This window comes from Scyliorhinus canicula, chromosome 11, assembly GCF_902713615.1.
Source record: "Scyliorhinus canicula chromosome 11, sScyCan1.1, whole genome shotgun sequence".
NCBI lineage: Eukaryota > Metazoa > Chordata > Chondrichthyes > Carcharhiniformes > Scyliorhinidae > Scyliorhinus > Scyliorhinus canicula.
The window spans coordinates 146,922,528-146,943,145 of record NC_052156.1 but is presented as its reverse complement, the minus strand read 5'-3'; the positions used below and the strand labels follow the sequence as shown (position 1 = coordinate 146,943,145).

General features: G+C 43.7%; 1 protein-coding gene across 1 annotated transcript in view; it reads right to left on the bottom strand.

The window, feature by feature from the left end:
• shank3a (SH3 and multiple ankyrin repeat domains 3a) overlaps positions 1-20,618 on the bottom strand; it is a 1,085,379-nt gene that overhangs the window by 820,585 nt on the left and 244,176 nt on the right. The window contains exon 3 of the mRNA XM_038811689.1: positions 10,309-10,552. Within this exon, the coding sequence (XP_038667617.1) occupies positions 10,309-10,545 (237 nt within the window). The 5' untranslated portion in view covers positions 10,546-10,552. The remainder of the gene's footprint in view (positions 1-10,308; positions 10,553-20,618) is intronic.

The following is a 20,618-nucleotide window of genomic DNA, read 5'->3' as shown; positions in this document are numbered from 1 at the left end:
AGAATACTCATGGACAAGGACAGGAGGGGTCTGAAAGGAAGAGTGATAAATTGGGGAAAGGCAGAGTATAACAAAATTCGGCAGGAGCTAGGGAATGTGGATTGGGAGCAGTTGTTTAAGGGTAAATCCACATTTGAAATGTGGAAGTCTTTTAAGGAAAGGCTGATTAGAGTGCAGGACAGACATGTTTCTGTGAAAATGAAAGATAGAAATGGCAAGATTAGGGAACCATGGATGACGGGTGAAATTGTGAGACTAGCTAAGATGAAAAAGGAAGCATACATTGGATCAAGGCAACTCAAAACTGATGAAGCTTTGGAGGAATATCGGGAAAGTAGGATGAATCTCAAACGCGCAATAAAGAGGGCTAAAAGGGGTCATGAAATATCTTTGGCTAACAGGGTTAAGGAAAATCCCAAAGCATTTTATTCGTATGTAAGGAGCAAGATGGTAACTAGAGAAAGGATTGGCCCTCTTAAAGACAAAAGAGGAAATTTATGCGTGGACTCAGAGGAAATGGATGAGATTCTTAATGAGTACTTTGCATCGGTATTCACAAAGGAGAGGGACAAGACGGATGTTGAGGCTAGGGATGAATGTTTAAATACTCTCGGTCAAGTTGCCATACGGAAGGGGAAGCTTTGGGTATTCTAAAAGACATTAAGGTGGACAAGTCCCCAGGACCGGATGGGATCTATCCCAGGTTACTGAGGGAAGCGAGGGTCGAAATAGCTGGGGCCTTAACAGATATCTTTGCAGCTCCTTGAGCACGGGTGAGGTCCCGGAGGACTGGAGAATTGCTAATGTTGTCCCTTTATTTAAGAAGGGTAGCAGGGATAATCTAGGGAATTATAGACCTGTGAGCTTGATGTCAGTGGTAGGCAAACTGTTGGAGAAGATACTGAGGGATGAGGGATAGGATCTATTCACATCTGGAAGAAAATAGACTTATCAGTGATAGGCAGCATGGTTTTGTGCAGGGAAGGTCATGTCTTACAAACCTAATAGAATTCTTTGAGGAAGTGACAAAGTTAATTGATGAGGGAGGGGCTGTAGATGTCGTATACATGGACTTTGAGGCGTTTGATAAAGTTTCCCATGGCAGGTGGATGGAAAAATGAAGTCGTATGGGGTTCAGGGTGTACTAGCTAGATGGATAAAGAACTGGCTGGGCAACAGGAGACAGAGAGTAGTGGTGGAAGGGAGTGTCTCAAAATGGAGAAGGGTGACTAGTGGTGTTCCACAGGGATCCGTGCTCGGACCACTGTTGTTTGTGATCTACATAAATGACCTGGAGGAAGGTATAGGTGGTCTGATTAGCAAGTTTGCAGATGATACTAAGATAGCGAGGAGCACTGTCAGAGAATACAACAAAATACAGATAGATTGGAGAGTTGGGCAGAGAAATGGCAGATGGAGTTCAATCCAGGCAAATGCGAGGTGATGCATTTTGGAAGATCAAATTCAAGAGTGGACTATATGGTCAATGGAAGGGTCTTGTGGAAAATTGATGTGCAGAGAGATCTGGGAGTTCAGGTCCATTGTACCCTGAAGGTGGCAACGCAGGTTGATAGAGTGGTCAAGAAGGCATACAGCATGCTTGCCTTCATCGGACGGGGCATTGAGTACAAGAGTTGGCAGGTCATGTTACAGTTGTATAGGACTTTGGTTCGGCCACATTTGGAATACTGCGTGCAGTTCTGGTCCCCACATTACCAGAAGGATGTGGATGCCTTGGAGAGGGTGCAGAGGAGGTTCACCAGAATGTTGCCTGGTATGGAGGGTGCTAGCTATGAAGAAAGGTTGAGTAGATTAGAATTGTTTTCATTGGAAAGACGGAGGTTGAGGGGGGACCTGATTGAGGTCTACAAAATTATGAGAGGTATGGACAGGGTGGATAGCAACAAGCTTTTCCCAAGAGTGGGGGTGTCAGTTACAAGGGGTCACGATTTCAAAGTGAGAGGGGGAAAGTTTAAGGGAGATGTGCGTGGAAAGTTTTTTACGCAGAGGGTGGTGGGTGCCTGGAACGCTTTACCAGCGGAGGTGGTAGAGGCGGGCACGATAGCATAATTTAAGAAGCATCTAGACAGGTATATGAATGGGCGGGGAACAGAGGGAAGTAGACCTTGGAAAATAGGAGACAGGTTTAGATAAAGGGTCTGGATCGGTGCAGGCTGGGAGGGCCGAAGGGCCTGTTCCTGTGCTGTAATTTATTTTGTTCTTTGTTCTTAAAGGAAAGAGTGATAATACCAGAAAAGAGAGAACTGATTACAAAATCTGCCAATATGGGGATAAGAAGGTGACGTTGGGTGATTATCAGTTTCGTGGAAATGAGTTCAAGGAAACAAGAAGACACTTCCTGGAAAGAGTGCGCACTGAGATCAGAGTAAGGGCAGCATGTGGCTGTGCTGTGACGTACCCTTCTGAGATTAGACCAATGAATCTTAGTTTTGAGGGTAATGGTCGTAGAATGGACTTATGAACGGAAATCGAAAACTTCCAACTTCTCGTGGACCAGATCCCAACAACATGCAGGAATTGAAAGGTAAATGGAGGGTGGGCTAGTGGCAACATGTCACATGATGAGCTGTCAGATTGGGGCCACTTTCATCAACCCATTGAAACTCAAGATTCCAGCCTACAACTCAACTCGGGTATCGCTTATTGCATGCAGAAAGCACCTGACCCCTCAGTTAAATTGCAGCCTGTCATCAGTTGGCATTAGCTTTCAAGCAGGATTCTCTGCACAGACAACCGAACAAACATCCTTGACAGATTCTTCTGCCAGAAGCATTCTGGTGCAATAGAGTACTGAAAAGAGCTTGCTCAGGACAGCTGCTGATTGACAATGCGTGAGTAGAGACCAGACAGGATTTGTAAAGGGCAGGCAACTCAAGGCCAATGTTCGAAGGCTTCTAAATGTTATTATGATACCCTCAGAAGGCGAGGAGGCGGAGGTGGTGGTAGCAATGGATGCGGAGAAGGCTTTTGATCGGGTGGAGTAGAATTACCTGTGGGGGGCGCTGGGAAGGTTTGGGTTTGCTCTATCAGGCACCAGTAGTGAGTGTGCATACGAACTGGCTGAGGTCGGGGTATTTTGAACTACACCGAGGGACAAGGCAAGGATGTCCCCTCTGCCCGTGTTACTGTTTGCTCTGACCATAGAACCATTGGCCATGAAGTTAAGAGCCTCTAGGCACTGGAAAGGGCGGGTTCGGGGGGGTGGAGCACAGGGTCTCGCTCTACGCAGATGACTTGCTCTTGTACATTTCGGACCCATTGGAGGGGATGGAGGAAGTAATGCGGATCCTGGGGGAATTTGGCAATTTTTCGGGTATAAATTGAACATGGGGAAAAGCGAGATGTTTGCGATCCAGGCAAGAGGGCAGGAGAAGAGACTGGGAGAGCTGCCGCTTAGAATGGTAGGAAAGAGCTTTCAGCATCTGGGAATCCAGGTGGCCTGGAAATGGGAGGTACTACACAAGTTAAACCTATCCCGGTTGGTAGAACAAATGGAAGGGGACTTTAAGAGATTGGACATGCTCCTGCTATCATTGGCGGGGAGGGTACAGACCGTGAAAATGACGGTCCTCCCCAGATTTCTGTTTGTCTTTCAGTGCCTCCCCATCTTCATCCCTAAGGCCTTTGTCAAGCGGGTTAATAAGATTATTTTGGGCTTTGTGTGGGCGGGTAAAACCCCGCGAGTGAAGAAAGTGTTGCTGGAGCGCAGTTGGGGGAGGGTGGGTTGGCGCTGCTGAACTTCTGCAATTACTACTGGGCGGCAAATACAGCCATGATTAGGAAGTGGGTAGTGGGAAGGGGGTTGGCATGGGAGCGGATGGAGGCGGCGTCATGTAAAGACACCAGTCTGGGAGCATTGGTGACGGCGCATCTGCCGTTCTCGCTGGCCTGACACTCCACAAGTCCGGTGGTAGTGGCGGCTCTGAGAATCTGGGAGCAGTGGAGAAGATATAAGAGAGCGGAGGGAGCATCAATTTGGACCCCGATTGATAACAACCACAGGTTTGTACCGGGTAGGTTAGATGGCGGGTTCCGGAGTTGGCAGAGGGCAGGAATTAGAAGGATGGGGGATCTATTTATAGATGGGAGCTTTCCCAACTTGAAAGCTTTGGAGGATAAATTTAAATTGCCAGCAGGGAACGGGTTTAGGTATTTGCAGGTGTGAGACTTCCTGAGAAAACAGGTGCTGGCCTTTCCGCTGCTGCCGCCACAGGGGATACAGGATAGAGTAGTTTACAGTACCTGGGTGGGAGAGGGGAAGGTATCAGATATTTACCAGGAGCTTTTGGAGGTGGAGGAAACTCCAGTGGAGGAGCTTAAGGGCAAGTGAGAGGATGAGCTAGGAGGAGAGATACAGGCGGGTCTATGGGCGGATGCCCTAAGCAGGGTTAATACCTCCTCACCGTGCGCCAGGCTTAGCCTGTTACAATCTAAGGTAGTCCACCGGGCACACATGACAGTGGCTAGGATGAGCAAGTTTTTCAGGGTAGAGGATAGGTGTGTGAGGTGCGCGGGAAGCCCAGCAAATCATGTCCATATGTTTTGGGCATGCCCGAAGCTTAGAGGATTTTGGCAGGGTTTTGCTAAGGCAATGCCCACAGTGCTAAAAACACGGATGGTACTGAGTCCGGAGGTGGCGATCTTTGGAGTGTCGGAAGAGCCGGGAGTTCAGGGGGCGAAAGAGGCCGACGTCTTGGCCTTTGCCTCCCTGGTAGCCCGGAGACGGATCTTATTAATGTGAAGGGACTCGAAGCCCCCGAGTGTAGAGACCTGAGTTAGTGACATGGCTGGGTTTCTCAGTCTTGAGAAAATAAAATTTGCTTTAAGAGGGTCAATGTTAGGGTTCTCTCGGAGCTGGCAGCCGTTCGTTTACTTTTTCGGGGAAAATTAAAAATGTCTGGGGGGGGGGGGAATTGTTGTTGTTGTATGGTTGAGGTGCGTGAAGATTGGGCTGTGGGGGGGGGGGGGGGGGGAATGTTTATTTTACCATGTTGATGTCATTGTTTTTGTTACTGTTATAAAAATGTTCAAATACCTTAGTTAAATATTATTTAAGAAAAGACAATGCGTGAGTATAGATTCTCTGTCATATGAATTACAGTTTAATGGCAATTACATTGTTAAACAGGTGATGGGTGTTTGTACACCGATAAACGGGGACGGCTGCGATACTGGTGAGGTGGAATAGTGTTCGCTGTGAATAAGTCAATTAACTCTCTTCAGCAAAGAAACCTGTTGAGTTATAGTTTCAACTTCATCAACTGACATGTATCCAGTTAACACACATGGTCATCTTCCCTCCACACCCTGTCCGTATTGCTCAGTGCATCCACTCAGTCTCTGGTGTAGTTTAAGGGAGGATACAGAGAGAGTCCCCTTCCTTTGATTTGTGCCATGAAATCTTTAATATCCATGTAAACAGGTAGTCAGGTCTTTGATTGTAGACCATTTGAAGTCAAGCACCTTTGACAATGCAGCTCTAAAGTGCCAATCTATATTATACGTAGTGTACTGGAATGGACTTTCAGTGTTCTCCGTTAAGCTAATGAATGTGAGGAATGGGGAAGTTAAAAATTACAGATAAAGTACACAGAGATGGGAATCTCACTCGAGATTCGAGAGGTAGAAGGGTTACTCGTCCATGGCTGAATTTTCAAACTGAAAATATACTTCTGGCCTTTGAGTTAGTTACAGTGCAGTCTGCATGCACTAAATAAACTTGTCATTTTTATTTATATTTTAATTTTTATTTTACTGCAGCCTTTAAACACTAGTCACATTTAATAAAAGTCACTCACCCGAATGGAGGGTTTTGCGATCTCTGACTGCAGTTCCCATAATGTGTCATTGAACTGCTCTTCACAGCTAGAGTAGGCCATGGGGTCTGGCTCACTGATTCCATTGTGCCAATACCTGTTTGGCTCCATTGGTAGCACCTCTTTCTTTCTCGAACAGTCCCCTCACTGGCTGAACAACTTCATGCACTTCATCCAAGTTGACACGCCCAGTGCAGTACTGAGGGAGAGCAGCACTGTTGGAGGTGCCATCTTTCAGATTAGGTGGAAAACTGAGCACCAGCCCAGATGTTCTAGCAAATATTGAAGATTCTATTGGGATATTGGAAGATTAAGGGAGTTCTCATATTGCCTAACCAACATTCCTCCCTCAACCAAAAGCAAATTTACCAAGTGTGGTCTTCACTGTTGTTTCTGGGGTCTTAGAACATAGAACATAGAACAGTACAGCACAGAACAGGCCCTTCGGCCCTCAATGTTGTGCCGAGCCATGATCACCCCACTCAAACCCACGCATCCACCCAATACCCGTAACCCAACAACCCCCCCTTAACCTTACTTTTTATTAGGACACTACGGGCAATTTAGCATGGCCAATCCACCTAACCCGCACATCTTTGGACTGTGGGAGGAAACCGGAGCACCCGGAGGAAACCCACGCACACAGGGGGAGGACGTGCAGACTCCACACAGACAGTGACCCAGCCGGGAATCGAACCTGGGACCCTGGAGCTGTGAAGCATTTATGCTAACTACCATGCTACCCTGCTGCCCCAAATTATTGTGCATAAAATGCCAGATCGTTTGCTCGTAGATCAACAGTGATGCAGTTCGAAGTCTAGGAGGTGAGTGAGAGGTTGTTGAGAGATATGATAATAGTGAGCCTTAATTTAGTTCATTCAGACAACTAACAGATTTACCAGAGTTTAATGTTTCTGATTGAACCTGAGTTACGGAGACCCCCTTCGATCACAGGTTGTGCTAGCTGGGACCAATTTATGTGAGAGAGTGAGTTTAAGCAGGTTAAGTCCAAGTATTTGGGACAGTAGAAGCTGTTGGCAGACAAAGAGCGAGCACTATAGTAGCACAGTGGGTAGCACTATTGCTTCACAGCGCCAGGGTCGCAGGTTCGATTCCCGGTTTGGGTCACTGTCTGTGCAAAGTCTGCACATTCTCCCCGTGCCTGCGTGGGTTTCTTCCGGGTGCTCCAGTTTCCTCCCACAAATCCTGAAAGATGCGCTGTTAGGTAATTTGGGCATTCTGAATTCTCCCTCTGTGCACCCGAACAGGCGGCGGAATGTGGAGACGAGGGGCTTTTCACAGTAACTCCACTGCAGCGTTAACGTAAGCCTACTTGTCACAATAAAGTTTATTTGAAAAGATTATAAATTGGGACAATCAGTAAGATACTCTTTATGAAGGGCGTGAGGTGGTTCACACTCCCTCCAAATGAAAAGGGTTAGTGCAGACTCAATGGGCCGAACGGGTTCCTTCTGCACTGTAGGGATTCTATGGTTAGCGTGTGCTGACTAGGTGAGTCCCAGCTTTGTACATCATGAACAATAGGAGCCTCCTCCGGTATAGTTCCGTTCAAACCGAGGATACCTGCTGGGGAAGCAGCCAAGTCAAGACAATCTCAGCTCCAAATTCATTTTGTTTAAACAAATGAATCCACCACAATGCATGAGGGATCTCCATGGATACCCATGAGTCAGCATTGCTGATGTCACACCCTGGATCATTGCTTCAAGGCGAGGCTCCCCCTGGTGGCTCAGGTTATAAGTGAATTACATGGTATAGCAAGCAGCTGAATGATTATTGTCCTGGACACTGAATCATTGATGCAAATCCCACCACAGCAAGTTGTGAAAATAAACTTATTAAATCTGGAACTTGCCGGAAAATGACCATAAAAACTGCTGGATTATCAAAAAACTCAACCGAAACCCGCACAATTTGGTTCTGTATTCACACCTCTCTGAATAACTCGGTTTAAATACTCCCTAAAACATACGAGAGCATGTCCTGATGCCTACGCTTGCTTGGTTAAATGTCCAGGGACTCTGTATATGATGCGAGCACAGCATTGGCTTTACTGTGATGCCTCCCATAGTTCCAAAGCTTGTCAACACTCCTGGTGGAAGAATGATTATCTAGGTGACGTATCAATGAGCTGCCATTGTCAGTGGTATAGATCACACTATCTTGCAGGCATTTAAAACCAAGAATGAAAATTTTTAAATGGACACACTGCCAGATGGGAGCCAATGCAGATCCAGTGAGATCAAGGCGTGAGGGGTGAACTGAACTTGGTCCAGGTTAGGATATGAACAGCAGAGGTTTGGTCAAAGTCAAACTTATGAAAAGTGGGATATGGGAGGTTGGCCAGGAGAGCATTAGAATAGTCAAGGCTCAAAGTCAAAAAGTAACAAATTATGGGTTAAATACATAGTTCACTCTACAGTATCCCATCAAACATGGCCATGGCTTGTAAAGTATGCTTTGCATAAAGAATAAAGCTCCCTCTACATTTCCTGACTGAGTACAGTCCTAACTCACACACATATTTCCTAAGTCACACACAGTCCCAGTGGTGGGAATAGGCAATGGAGGGACTTGCAGGAGCTTCTGCAGTTTAATGGATGAGTGATATTGTGGGGGTGAGGCCTGAATGTCTTGGTTTCCAGGGCCTGGAGAAATCTTCATATAAGCCTGTTTCACTGTCCCTTCAACTCCACCTATCCAAACACTCCACCAAGTCTCTGCATGATTGCATTAATAATGTACCAGAGATACTCTGTGACAAACAATGGTAAAAACAACCAACCAAGCTGTGCACTAATATCGTATAATAACACAACATTTATATTGTAAAACATCTCAAGGCACTTCTTAGGAACATAATCAGTCAAAATCTGACACTGAGCCATGCACGACAGTCAAACAGGTGGGTTTTCAGGTGGATCTTAAAGGAAGAAACAGAGGTGGAGAGGTTGGGGAGTGAAGTGCAGAGCTTGGGGCATGGCCAGCTGGGGGGTAAGGACATGGGGGACACACAAGAGGCCAGACATCTAAAACATCACAGAGGATTGTAAGGCTTGAGGGGATTACAGAGATGGGAAGGGCAAGGCCATGGAGGGATTTGAACACAGGAATGGGAATCTTGGGCGGACAGCCAATTTAGATCAAAGAATACGGGGTGATGGGTGAACAGGACTTGGTGCGAGTTGGGATATAGACAGTAGAATTTTGGACGAGCTCTCGCCTGCAGAGGGTAGAGGTTGAGAGGTCTGCAAGGGGATAGCTAGAATAGTCAAGTATAGAGATAACAAAGGCATGGAAACACAAATACCACATTGCGAGAATGAAATAATTAAAAATACAATACCCCACAACTCCCCCCAGCCCAGAATTAAATATTTGCCTCTCTGCAGATCAGAACCGAAGCAGTGCACAAAAACCTATTGTCAAACCCTGCCCTGTCATGGACCTACTGTCAAATAATAATAATCGCTTATTGTCACAAGTAGGCTTCAATGAAGTTACTGTGAAAAGACCCTAGTCGCCACATTCTGGCGCCTGTTCGGGGAGGCCAGTACGGGAATTGAACCCACGCTGCTGGCCTTGTTCTGCATTACGAGCCAACTATTTAGCCCACTGTGCCAAACCAGCGCCTACCAGCCCCAAACCCTGCCCTGTCATGGACCTCAGGTCAAACCCTGCCCTGTCATTACCTGGGTGGAAATTGGGGAAGGAGATAAATACATTGCTGATTTGCCAAGTGGGGAATCATGGTGTTTGGCCCCCTGCAGTTCCATACCCAGTAAAATGGGAACAATGGTTAATTTGCAATGAAGCACTGAACTGTGTTGGCATGGAAATGCAATTCACTGCAACATGAAGACCATGGTGCTCGGAGTCCTTTTCTTGCTGCACTTCCCTTGCAATCCCATGCCTGTCATCAAGGATTGTAACTATTCTCCCACGGATGTCACGTCACGTGCATACAAACTGCCCAACCAGGGAATTATACACTCAAAAGAGATTCGGCGCATTAGTTAACACACAGTTAAGTAAAGAGGAAAATCGGCCTCAGTTGAAGATACAGTAACAGGGAACTATCGGGAACTCCACGATTTCAAAGAAATCGCTGAGTAGCCGGAGTGACTCCGAAAAGATGCATTGGCACCTTCCCCACAGAAACACATCAACGATGGATTCTTCACAATACTAAGACATCCTTTCCTGGACGTTGTATTCCCCGGGTACAGCACAGGTGTGTTACACACATGCTATATAATCTTTTTTAAAAAAAAAGACAATTCCAGCAAGCTCAGGGTTAAACTCCGGCTTCCAGTTCAATGCATACAGAGCAAACCTGAACGCTACTTTATGTGGCAAGTGCAGCGTGAGACCCACCCCTTCGCCGGAGAAGGTAACTGCATCTGTCAATTTCAGGGGAAATTACACATCGAAATCGCTCATTACTGACCGTCTGCTCCAGGTCAGGTACCCCAATGCGAATGACTACAGTGCTGGGCGCGGGGTTGTCCATTTGGTTGGCGGCTTTGGCTGCTGTACCCGTCCTGATGGTGTGGTAGATGGTGTCCCCTCTGCTGAAACTCTCCTCTTCGCTCTCGCTGCAGTTGCAAGTGTTCTGCTGCTGCTCCTCCTCATGTTTCCTGGCGGTCGGACTGAGAGGCATGGTCTGTGCACTAACCATCGACATCACATCACTGGGGGGAGACAGAGAGAGAAAAAACACAGTCAAACCTTTTGGAAACCCGCGCACACACACGTTTACACTCAAATACACACACACTCACACACACCCACGCATCCCAGCACAAATGTACATGCATATGCACACATACTCCACACCTACACCCCCGCTAAGGGACACCCAGAAAACCAGACTCTAATACACACACATTACAAATACACACTCACGTACACACATTTGCAAAGACACACACTTATGTACGCTCACTAACCCACACACACCAGTCAGATACACCCCAGCAATTCAAACTCTCACCCACCTACACCCAAACGCTCACATTTCCTCATGTACACGAACATACAAACTAATTCAAACATGCACACATATGTCCATTCGTATAGATACACGTATTGCATCCACACACAGGTGCTCATACAGATAAATGTACTCCAAACATCCTGCGCTTATGTAGGTTGTTATTAAAGTGAAATGGCCCAAGGTGCTTCAGAAAAGGGGCATCAAACAACATCTGACATTGGGACAGCAGACCCCACAGAGGCCTTGAAGAAGGAGAGAGAGGTGGACATCGAGGTTCAGAGACGGAATTCCAGAGCTCACAACCTGGGCTGCTACCAGTGGGACAATCATGAAGTTCAGGGACACTCAAGGGGCAGGAATTGAAGGAACGCCAAGATTTTGGAAAGTTGTAGGGCTGCAGGAGGTTACAGAGATAGGGAGGGGCCAGGTCATTAGAACCATAGAAATCCTGCAGTGTAGAGGGAGGCTATTCAGCCCATCGGGTCTGCACTGACCCTCTGAAACAGCACTCTACATAGGCCCACTCCCCTCCTCCCCCCCCCCCCCCCTCCGCCCTATGCCCGTAACCCGTAACCCAAACTAACCTGTACATCTTTGGACACTAAGGGGCAATTTAGCGTGGCCAATCCACCTAACCTGCACATCTTTGGGCTGTGGGAGGAAATCGGAGCACCCGGACGAAATCCACACAGACAAGGGGAGAAGTGGCGGGTTAGCAAAAACTCCACACAGTCACCCAACACCAGAACTGAACCCGGGTCCCTGGCGCTGTGAGACAGCAGCAGAATTGAACCCGGGTCCCTGGCACTGTGAGACAGCAGCAGAATTGAACCCGGGTCCCTGGCACTGTGAGACAGCAGCAGAATTGAACCCGGGTCCCTGGCGCTGTGAGACAGCAGCAGAATTGAACCCGGGTCCCTGGCACTGTGAGACAGCAGCAGAATTGAATCCGGGTCCCTGGCTTGTGAGACAGCAGCAGAATTGAACCCGGGTCCCTGGTGCTGTGAGACAGCAGCAGAATTGAACCCGGGTCCCTGGTGCTGTGAGACAGCAGCAGAATTGAACCCGGGTCCCTGGCGCTGTGAGACAGCAGCAGAATTGAACCCGGGTCCCTGGCACTGTGAGACAGCAGCAGAATTGAACCCGGGTCCCTGGTGCTGTGAGACAGCAGCAGAATTGAACCCGGGTCCCTGGTGCTGTGAAACAGCAGCAGAATTGAACCCGGGTCCCTGGTGCTGTGAGACAGCAGCAGAATTGAACCCGGGTCCCTGGCGCTGTGAGACAGCAGCAGAATTGAACCCGGGTCTCTGGCACTGTGAGACAGCAGCAGAATTGAACCCGGGTCCCTGGTGCTGTGAGACAGCAGTGCTAACAACTGATCTGAAAATAAGGATGCAAATTTGAAACTTGAGGCATTGTGAGGTGGAGGGCCAATGTACGGTCAGTGAGGTTTGTACATGCACACGCACCTGCACAAATGCACACATGTATGCAGGCACATGCACACACAGACCCACATGCGTGGATATACACACACACGCATGCACACACATGCAGCACACAGACACACATGTACACATATATACATACATACACACACACATGTACAGACACAAATACAAACACACATGCAGGCATGCTCACACAGATATGTACACACACAGAGCCAAACACACATTGAATTATAAAGCATTGCAGCAAAGGAGGCCATTATGCCTGTTCCTGTTCTTTGAATTAGTTCCAATTCCCTGCTCTTTCCCCATTGCTCTACAATTTATCCACTTTAAATAATTATCCATTTTCTTTTTGAAAGTTGCTACTGCCACATGAATCTGCCACCATTTCTGTATTACTCAAAAGAAAATCTCAAATTTTGGCTCCTTTTGCTGATTGCTTTAAATCTGTGTTCTCTGTATTCTCTGTGTTCTCTGTATTCTCTGTGTTCTCTGTATTCTCTGTGTTCTCTGTATTCTCTGTGTTCTCTATTCCCTGTATCCTCTGTATTCTCTGTATTATCTGTGTTGTCTGTGTTCTCTTATATTCTCTGTGTTCTCTATATTCTATGTATTCTCTGTATTCTCTGTGTTCCCTGTGTTCTCTGTGTTCTATGTGTTCTCTGCATTCTCTGTATTCTCTGTGTACTGTATATTTTCTGTATTCTCTGCGTTCTCTGCGTTCTCTGCGTTCTCTGCATTCTCTGTATTCTCTGTATTCTCTGTGTTCACTGTGTTCTCTGTGTTATCTGTGTTCTCTGTGTTCTATATGTCCTCGGTATTCACCATGTTCTCTATATTCTCTGTGTTCACTGCATTCTCTGTGTTCTGTATATTTTCTGTATTCTCTGTGTTCTCTATATTCTCTGTGTTCTCTGCGTTCTCTATGTTCTCTGTGTTCTCTGTATTCTCTGTGTTCTCTGTGTCCTCTGTATTCTCTGCATTCTCCGCATTCTCTGTCTTGTCTATATTCTCTGTATTGTCTATAATCTCTGTATTCTCTGTGTTCACTGTATTCTCGGTATTCTCTATAGTCTCTGTGTTCACTGTATTCTCTGTGTTATCTGTGTTCACTGTATTCTTTGTATTCTCTGTGTTCTCTGTATACTCTCTGTTCTCTGTATTCCCTGTGTTCACTGTGTTCTCTGTATTCTCTGTGTTCTGTATATTATCTGTGTTCTCTGTATTCTCTATGTTCTCTGTGTTCTCTATGTTCTCTGTATTCTCTGTGTTCTGTATAATCTCTGTATTCACTGTGTTCTCTGTATTCTCTGTGCTCTCTGTATTCTCTGTGTTCTCTGTGTTCTCTTTTCTCTGTGTTCTCTGTATTCTCTGTGTTCACTGTATTCTCTGTGTTCCCTGTGTTCTCTGTGTTCTATGTGTTCTCTGTATTCTCTGTGTTCTCTGTGTTCTCTATATTCTCTGTGTTCACTGCATTCTCTGTATTCTATATGTTCTGTATATTCTCTGTATTCTCCGTGTTCTCTATATTCTCTGTGTTCTCTGTATTCTCTGTATTCTCTGTGTTCTCTGTGTTCTCTGTATTCTTTGTATTCTCTGTGTTCTGCATATTCTCTATGTTCTCTGTGTTCTCTGTATTCTCTGTGTTCACTGTATTCTCTGTGTTCTCCATATTCTCTGTATTCTCTGTGTTCTCTGTGTTCTCTTATTTCTCTGTGTTCTCTATATTCTCTGTATGCTCTGTGTTCTCTGTATTCTCTGTGCTCTCTGTATTCTCTGTGTTCTCTGTTCTCTATATTCTCTTTACTCTCTGTGTTCTCTGTATTCTCTGTATTCTCTATGTTCTCTGTATTCTCTGTGTTCTCTGTATTCTCTGTGTTCTTTGTGTTCTCTGTGTTCTCTGTCTTCTCTGCGTTCTCCGCGTTCTCTGTATTCTCTATATTCTCTATTCTCTACATTCTCTGTATTCTCTGTATTCTCTGTGTTCTCTGTGTTCTCTGTATTTTCTGTGTTCTCTGTGTTCACTGTATTCTCTGTATTCTCTGTATTCTCTGTGTTCTCTGTATTCTCTGTATTCTCTGTGGTCTCTGTATTCTCTGTGTTCACTGTGTTCTCAGTGTTATCTGTATTCTCTGTGTTCTGTATATTCTCTGTGTTCTCTGTATTCTCTGTGTTCTGTATATTCTATGTATTCCCTATGTTCTCTGTATTCTCTGTGTTCTCTGTGTTCCGTATATTCTCTGTATTCTCTGTGTTCTCTATATTCTCTGTGGTCTCTGTATTCTCTGTGTTCTCTGTGTTCTCTATGTTCTCTGTTCTCTGTGTTCTCTGTATTCTCTGTGTTCTCTGTTCTCTGTGTTCACTGCATTCTCTGTGTTCTCTGTGTTCACTGTATTCTCTGTGTTCCCTGTGTTCTATGTGTTCTATGTGTTCTCTGTATTCTCTATGTTCTCTGTGTTACGTATATTCTCTGTATTCTCTGTGTTCTCTGTATTCTCTGTGTTCTCTGTGTTCACTGCATTCTCTGTGTTCTGTATATTTTCTGTATTATCTGTGTTCTCTATATTCTCTGTGTTCTCTGCATTCTCTGTGTTCTCTGTATTCTCTGTGTTCACTGTATTCTCTGTATTCTGTGTTCTCTGTATTCTCTGTGTTCTGTGTGTTATCTGTGTTCTCTGTATTCTCTGTGTTCTGTGTGTTATCTGTGTTCTCTGTATTCTCTGTGTTCTCTGTGTTCTATGTGCTCTCTGTATTCTCTATATTCTCTGTGTTCTCTGTGTTCACTGCATTCTCTGTGTTCTGTATATTTTCTGTATTCTCAGTGTTCTCTATATTTTCTGTGTTCTCTGCATTCTCTGATCTGTATATTTTCTGTATTCTCTGTGTTCTCTATATTCTCCGTGTTCTCTGCGTTCTCTGTGTTCTCTGCATTCTCTGTATTCTCTGTGTTCACTATGTTCTCTGTGTTATCTGTGTTCTCTGTATTCTCTGTGTTCTCTGTGTTCAATGTATTCTCTGTATTCTGTGTTCTCTGTATTCTCTGTGTTATCTGTGTTCTCTGTATTCTCTGTGTTCTCGGTGTTCTCTGTGTTCTATGTGTTCTCTGTATTCTCTATGTTCTCTATATTCTCTGTGTTCACTGCATTCTCTGTGTTCAGTATATTTTCTGTATTCTCTGTGTTCTCTATATTCTCTGTGTTCTCTGCGTTCTCTATGTTCTCTGTTCTCTGTGTTCTCTGTGTTCTGTATATTCTCTGTCTTCTCTGTGTTCTCTGTATTCTCTGTGGTCTCTGTATTCTCTGTGTTCTCTATGTTCTCTGTTCTCTGTGTTCTCTGAGTTCTCTATGTTCTCTGTTCTCTGTGTTCTCTGTATTCTCTGTGTTCTGAATATTCTCTGTCTTCTCTGTGTTCTCTGTATTCTCTGTGTTCTCTGTTTTCTCTGTGTTCTCTATGTTCTCTGTTCTCTGAGTTCTCTGTATTCTCTGTGTTCACTGCATTCTCTGTGTTCTCTATAGTCTCTGTGTTCTCTGTGCTCTCTATATTCTCTGTATTCTCTGTGTTCACTGTATTCTCTGTGTACCCTGTGTTCTCTGTGTTCTATGTGTTCTCTGTATTCTCTGTGTTCTGTGTGTTATCTGTGTTCTGTGTTCTGTGTGTTCTCTGTATTCTCTATGTTCTCTATATTCTCTGTGTTCTCTGTGTTCACTGCATTCTCTGAGTTCTGTATATTTTCTGTTTTCTCTGTGTTCTCTATATTCTCTGTGTTCACTGTATTCTCTGTGTTCCTTTGTGTTCTATGTGTTCTATGTGTTCTCAGTATTCTCTGTGTTCTGTGTTTTATCTGTGTTCTCTGTATTCTCTGTGTTCTCTGTGTTCACTGTATTCTCTGTATTCTGTGTTCTCTGCGTTCTCTGTATTCCATGAGTTCTATATATTATCTATGTTCTCTGTGTTCTCTGTATTCTCTGTGTTCACTGTATTCTCTGTGTTCCCTGTGTTCTCTATATTCTCTGTATTATCTGTGTTCTCTGTGTTCTATGTGTTCTCTGTGTTCTCTATATTCTCTATGTTCTCTCTGTTCTCTGTATTCTCTGTGTTCTCTGTGTTCTCTGTGTTCTCTGTATTCTCTGTGTTCTCTGTATTTTCTGTGTTCTCTGTATTCTCTGTATTCACTGTGTTCTCTGTATTCTCTGTATTATCTGTGTTCTATGTGTTCTCTATATTCTCTGTCTTCTCTGTATTCTCTGTGTTCTCTGTGTTCTCTATATTCTCTATGTTCTCTGTGTTCTCTATGTTCTCTGTGTTCTCTGTATTATCTGTGTTCTCTGTACTCTCTGTGTTCTCTGTATTATCTATATTCACTGTGTTCTCTGTGTTCTCTGTATTCTCTGTGCTCTCTGTATTCTCTGTGGTCTATGTGTTCTTTATATTCTCTTTGTTCTCTGTATTCTCTGTGTTCTCTATATTCTCAGGGTTCACTGTATTCGCTGTGTTCCCTGTGTTCTATGTGTTCTTTGTATTCTCTGTGTTCTGTATATTTTCTGTATTCTCAGTGTTCTCTATATTTTCTGTGTTCTCTGCATTCTCTGATCTGTATATTTTCTGTATTCTCTGTGTTCTCTATATTCTCCGTGTTCTCTGCGTTCTCTGTGTTCTCTGCATTCTCTGTATTCTCTGTGTTCACTATGTTCTCTGTGTTATCTGTGTTCTCTGTATTCTCTGTGTTCTCTGTGTTCACTGTATTCTCTGTATTCTGTGTTCTCTGTATTCTCTGTGTTATCTGTGTTCTCTGTATTCTCTGTGTTCTCGGTGTTCTCTGTGTTCTATGTGTTCTCTGTATTCTCTATGTTCTCTATATTCTCTGTGTTCACTGCATTCTCTGTGTTCAGTATATTTTCTGTATTCTCTGTGTTCTCTATATTCTCTGTGTTCTCTGCGTTCTCTATGTTCTCTGTTCTCTGTGTTCTCTGTGTTCTGTATATTCTCTGTCTTCTCTGTGTTCTCTGTATTCTCTGTGTTCTCTGTATTCTCTGTGTTCTCTATGTTCTCTGTTCTCTGTGTTCTCTGAGTTCTCTATGTTCTCTGTTCTCTGTGTTCTCTGTATTCTCTGTGTTCTGAATATTCTCTGTCTTCTCTGTGTTCTCTGTATTCTCTGTGTTCTCTGTTTTCTCTGTGTTATCTATGTTCTCTGTTCTCTGAGTTCTCTGTATTCTCTGTGTTCACTGCATTCTCTGTGTTCTCTATAGTCTCTGTGTTCTCTGTGCTCTCTATATTCTCTGTATTCTCTGTGTTCACTGTATTCTCTGTGTACCCTGTGTTCTCTGTGTTCTATGTGTTCTCTGTATTCTCTGTGTTCTGTGTGTTATCTGTGTTCTGTGTTCTGTGTGTTCTCTGTATTCTCTATGTTCTCTATATTCTCTGTGTTCTCTGTGTTCACTGCATTCTCTGAGTTCTGTATATTTTCTGTTTTCCTCTGTGTTCTCTATATTCTCTGTGTTCACTGTATTCTCTGTGTTCCTTTGTGTTCTATGTGTTCTATGTGTTCTCAGTATTCTCTGTGTTCTGTGTTTTATCTGTGTTCTCTGTATTCTCTGTGTTCTCTGTGTTCACTGTATTCTCTGTATTCTGTGTTCTCTGCGTTCTCTGTATTCCATGAGTTCTATATATTATCTATGTTCTCTGTGTTCTCTGTATTCTCTGTGTTCACTGTATTCTCTGTGTTCCCTGTGTTCTCTATATTCTCTGTATTATCTGTGTTCTCTGTGTTCTATGTGTTCTCTGTGTTCTCTATATTCTCTATGTTCTCTCTGTTCTCTGTATTCTCTGTGTTCTCTGTGTTCTCTGTGTTCTCTGTATTCTCTGTGTTCTCTGTATTTTCTGTGTTCTCTGTATTCTCTGTATTCACTGTGTTCCCTGTATTCTCTGTATTATCTGTGTTCTATGTGTTCTCTATATTCTCTGTCTTCTCTGTATTCTCTGTGTTCTCTGTGTTCTCTATATTCTCTATGTTCTCTGTGTTCTCTATGTTCTCTGTGTTCTCTGTATTATCTGTGTTCTCTGTACTCTCTGTGTTCTCTGTATTATCTATATTCACTGTGTTCTCTGTGTTCTCTGTATTCTCTGTGCTCTCTGTATTCTCTGTGGTCTATGTGTTCTTTATATTCTCTTTGTTCTCTGTATTCTCTGTGTTCTCTATATTCTCAGGGTTCACTGTATTCGCTGTGTTCCCTGTGTTCTATGTGTTCTTTGTATTCTCTGTGTTCTGTGTGTTATCTGTGTTCTCTGTATTCTCTGTGTTCTGTGTGTTCTATGTATTCTCTATGTTATCTATATTCTCTGTGTTCACTGCATTCTCTGTGTTCTGTATATTTTCTGTATTCTCTGTGTTCTCTATATTCTCTGTGTTCTCTGCGTTCTCTGTGTTCTCTGCGTTCTCTGTATTCTCTGTGTTCACTGTATTCTCTGTATTCTGTGTTCTATGCGTTCTCTATATTCTATGTGTTCTGTATATTCTCTATGTTCTCTGTGTTCTCTGTATTCTCTATGTTCTCTGTGTTCCGTATATTCTCTGTATTCTCTGTGATCTCTATATTCTCTGTGTTCTCTGTGTTCACTGCATTCTCTGAGTTCTGTATATTTTCAGTATTCTCTGTGTTCTCTATATTCTCTGTGTTCTCTGCATTCTCTGTGTTCTCTGTATTCTCTGTGTTCACTGTATTCTCTGTATTCTGTGTTCTCTGTATTCTCTATATTCTCTGTGTTCTCTGTGTTCACTGCATTCTCTGTGTTCTGTATATTTTCTGTATTCTCAGTGTTCTCTATATTTTCTGTGTTCTCTGCATTCTCTGTTCTGTATATTTTCTGTATTATCTGTGTTCTCTATATTCTCCGTGTTCTCTGCGTTCTCTGTGTTCTCTGCATTCTCTGTATTCTCTGTGTTCACTATGTTCTCTGTGTTATCTGTGTTCTCTGTATTCTCTGTGTTCTCTGTGTTTTCTGTGTTCTATGTGTTCTCTGTATTCTCTATGTTCTCTATATTCTCTGTGTTCACTGCATTCTCTGTGTTCTGTATATTTTCTGTATTCTCTGTGTTCTCTATATTCTCTGTGTTCTCTGCGTTCTCTATGTTCTCTGTTCTCTGTGTTCTCTGTGTTCTGTATATTCTCTGTCTTCTCTGTGTTCTCTGTATTCTCTGTGTTCTCTGTATTCTCTATGTTCTCTGTTCTCTGTGTTCTCTGAGTTCTCTGTATTCTCTGTGTTCACTGCATTCTCTGTGTTCTCTATAGTCTCTGTGTTCTCTGTGTTCTCTATATTCTCTGTATTCTCTGTGTTCAATGTATTATCTGTGTTCTCTGTGTTCTGTGTGTTCTCTGTATTCTCTATGTTCTCTATATTCTCTGTGTTCTCTGTGTTCACTGCATTCTCTGAGCTCTGTATATTTTCTGTTTTCTCTGTGTTCTCTATATTCTCTGTGTTCTCTGCGTTCTCTATGTTCTCTGTTCTCTGTGTTCTCTGTGTTCTGTATATTCTCTGTCTTCTCTGTGTTCTCTGTATTCTCTGTGTTCACTGCATTCTCTGTGTTCTCTATAGTCTCTGTGTTCTCTGTGTTCTCTATATTCTCTGTATTCTCTGTGTTCACTGTATTCTCTGTGTTCCCTGTGTTCTCTGTGTTCTATGTGTTCTCTGTATTCTCTGTGTTATCTGTGTTCTCTGTGTTCTGTGTGTTCTCTGTATTCTCTATGTTCTCTATATTCTCTGTGTTCTCTGTGTTCACTGCATTCTCTGAGTTCTGTATATTTTCTGTTTTCTCTGTGTTCTCTATATTCTCTGTGTTCACTGTATTCTCTGTGTTCCCTGTGTTCTCTGTGTTCTCTGTGTTCACTGTATTCTCTGTATTCTGTGTTCTCTGCGTTCTCTGTATTCCATGTGTTCTGTATATTATCTATGTTCTCTGTGTTCTCTGTATTCTCTGTGTTCACTGTATTCTCTGTGTTCCCTGTGTTCTCTATATTCTCTATATTCTCTGTATTTTCTGTGTTCTCTGTGTTCTATGTGTTCTCTGTGTTCTCTATATTCTCTGTGTTCTCTGCATTCTCTGTGTTCTCTGTATTCTCTGTGTTCACTGTATTCTCTGTATTCTGTGTTCTCTGTATTCTCTATATTCTCTGTGTTCTCTGTGTTCACTGCATTCTCTGTGTTCTGTATATTTTCTGTATTCTCAGTGTTCTCTATATTTTCTGTGTTCTCTGCATTCTCTGTTCTGTATATTTTCTGTATTATCTGTGTTCTCTATATTCTCCGTGTTCT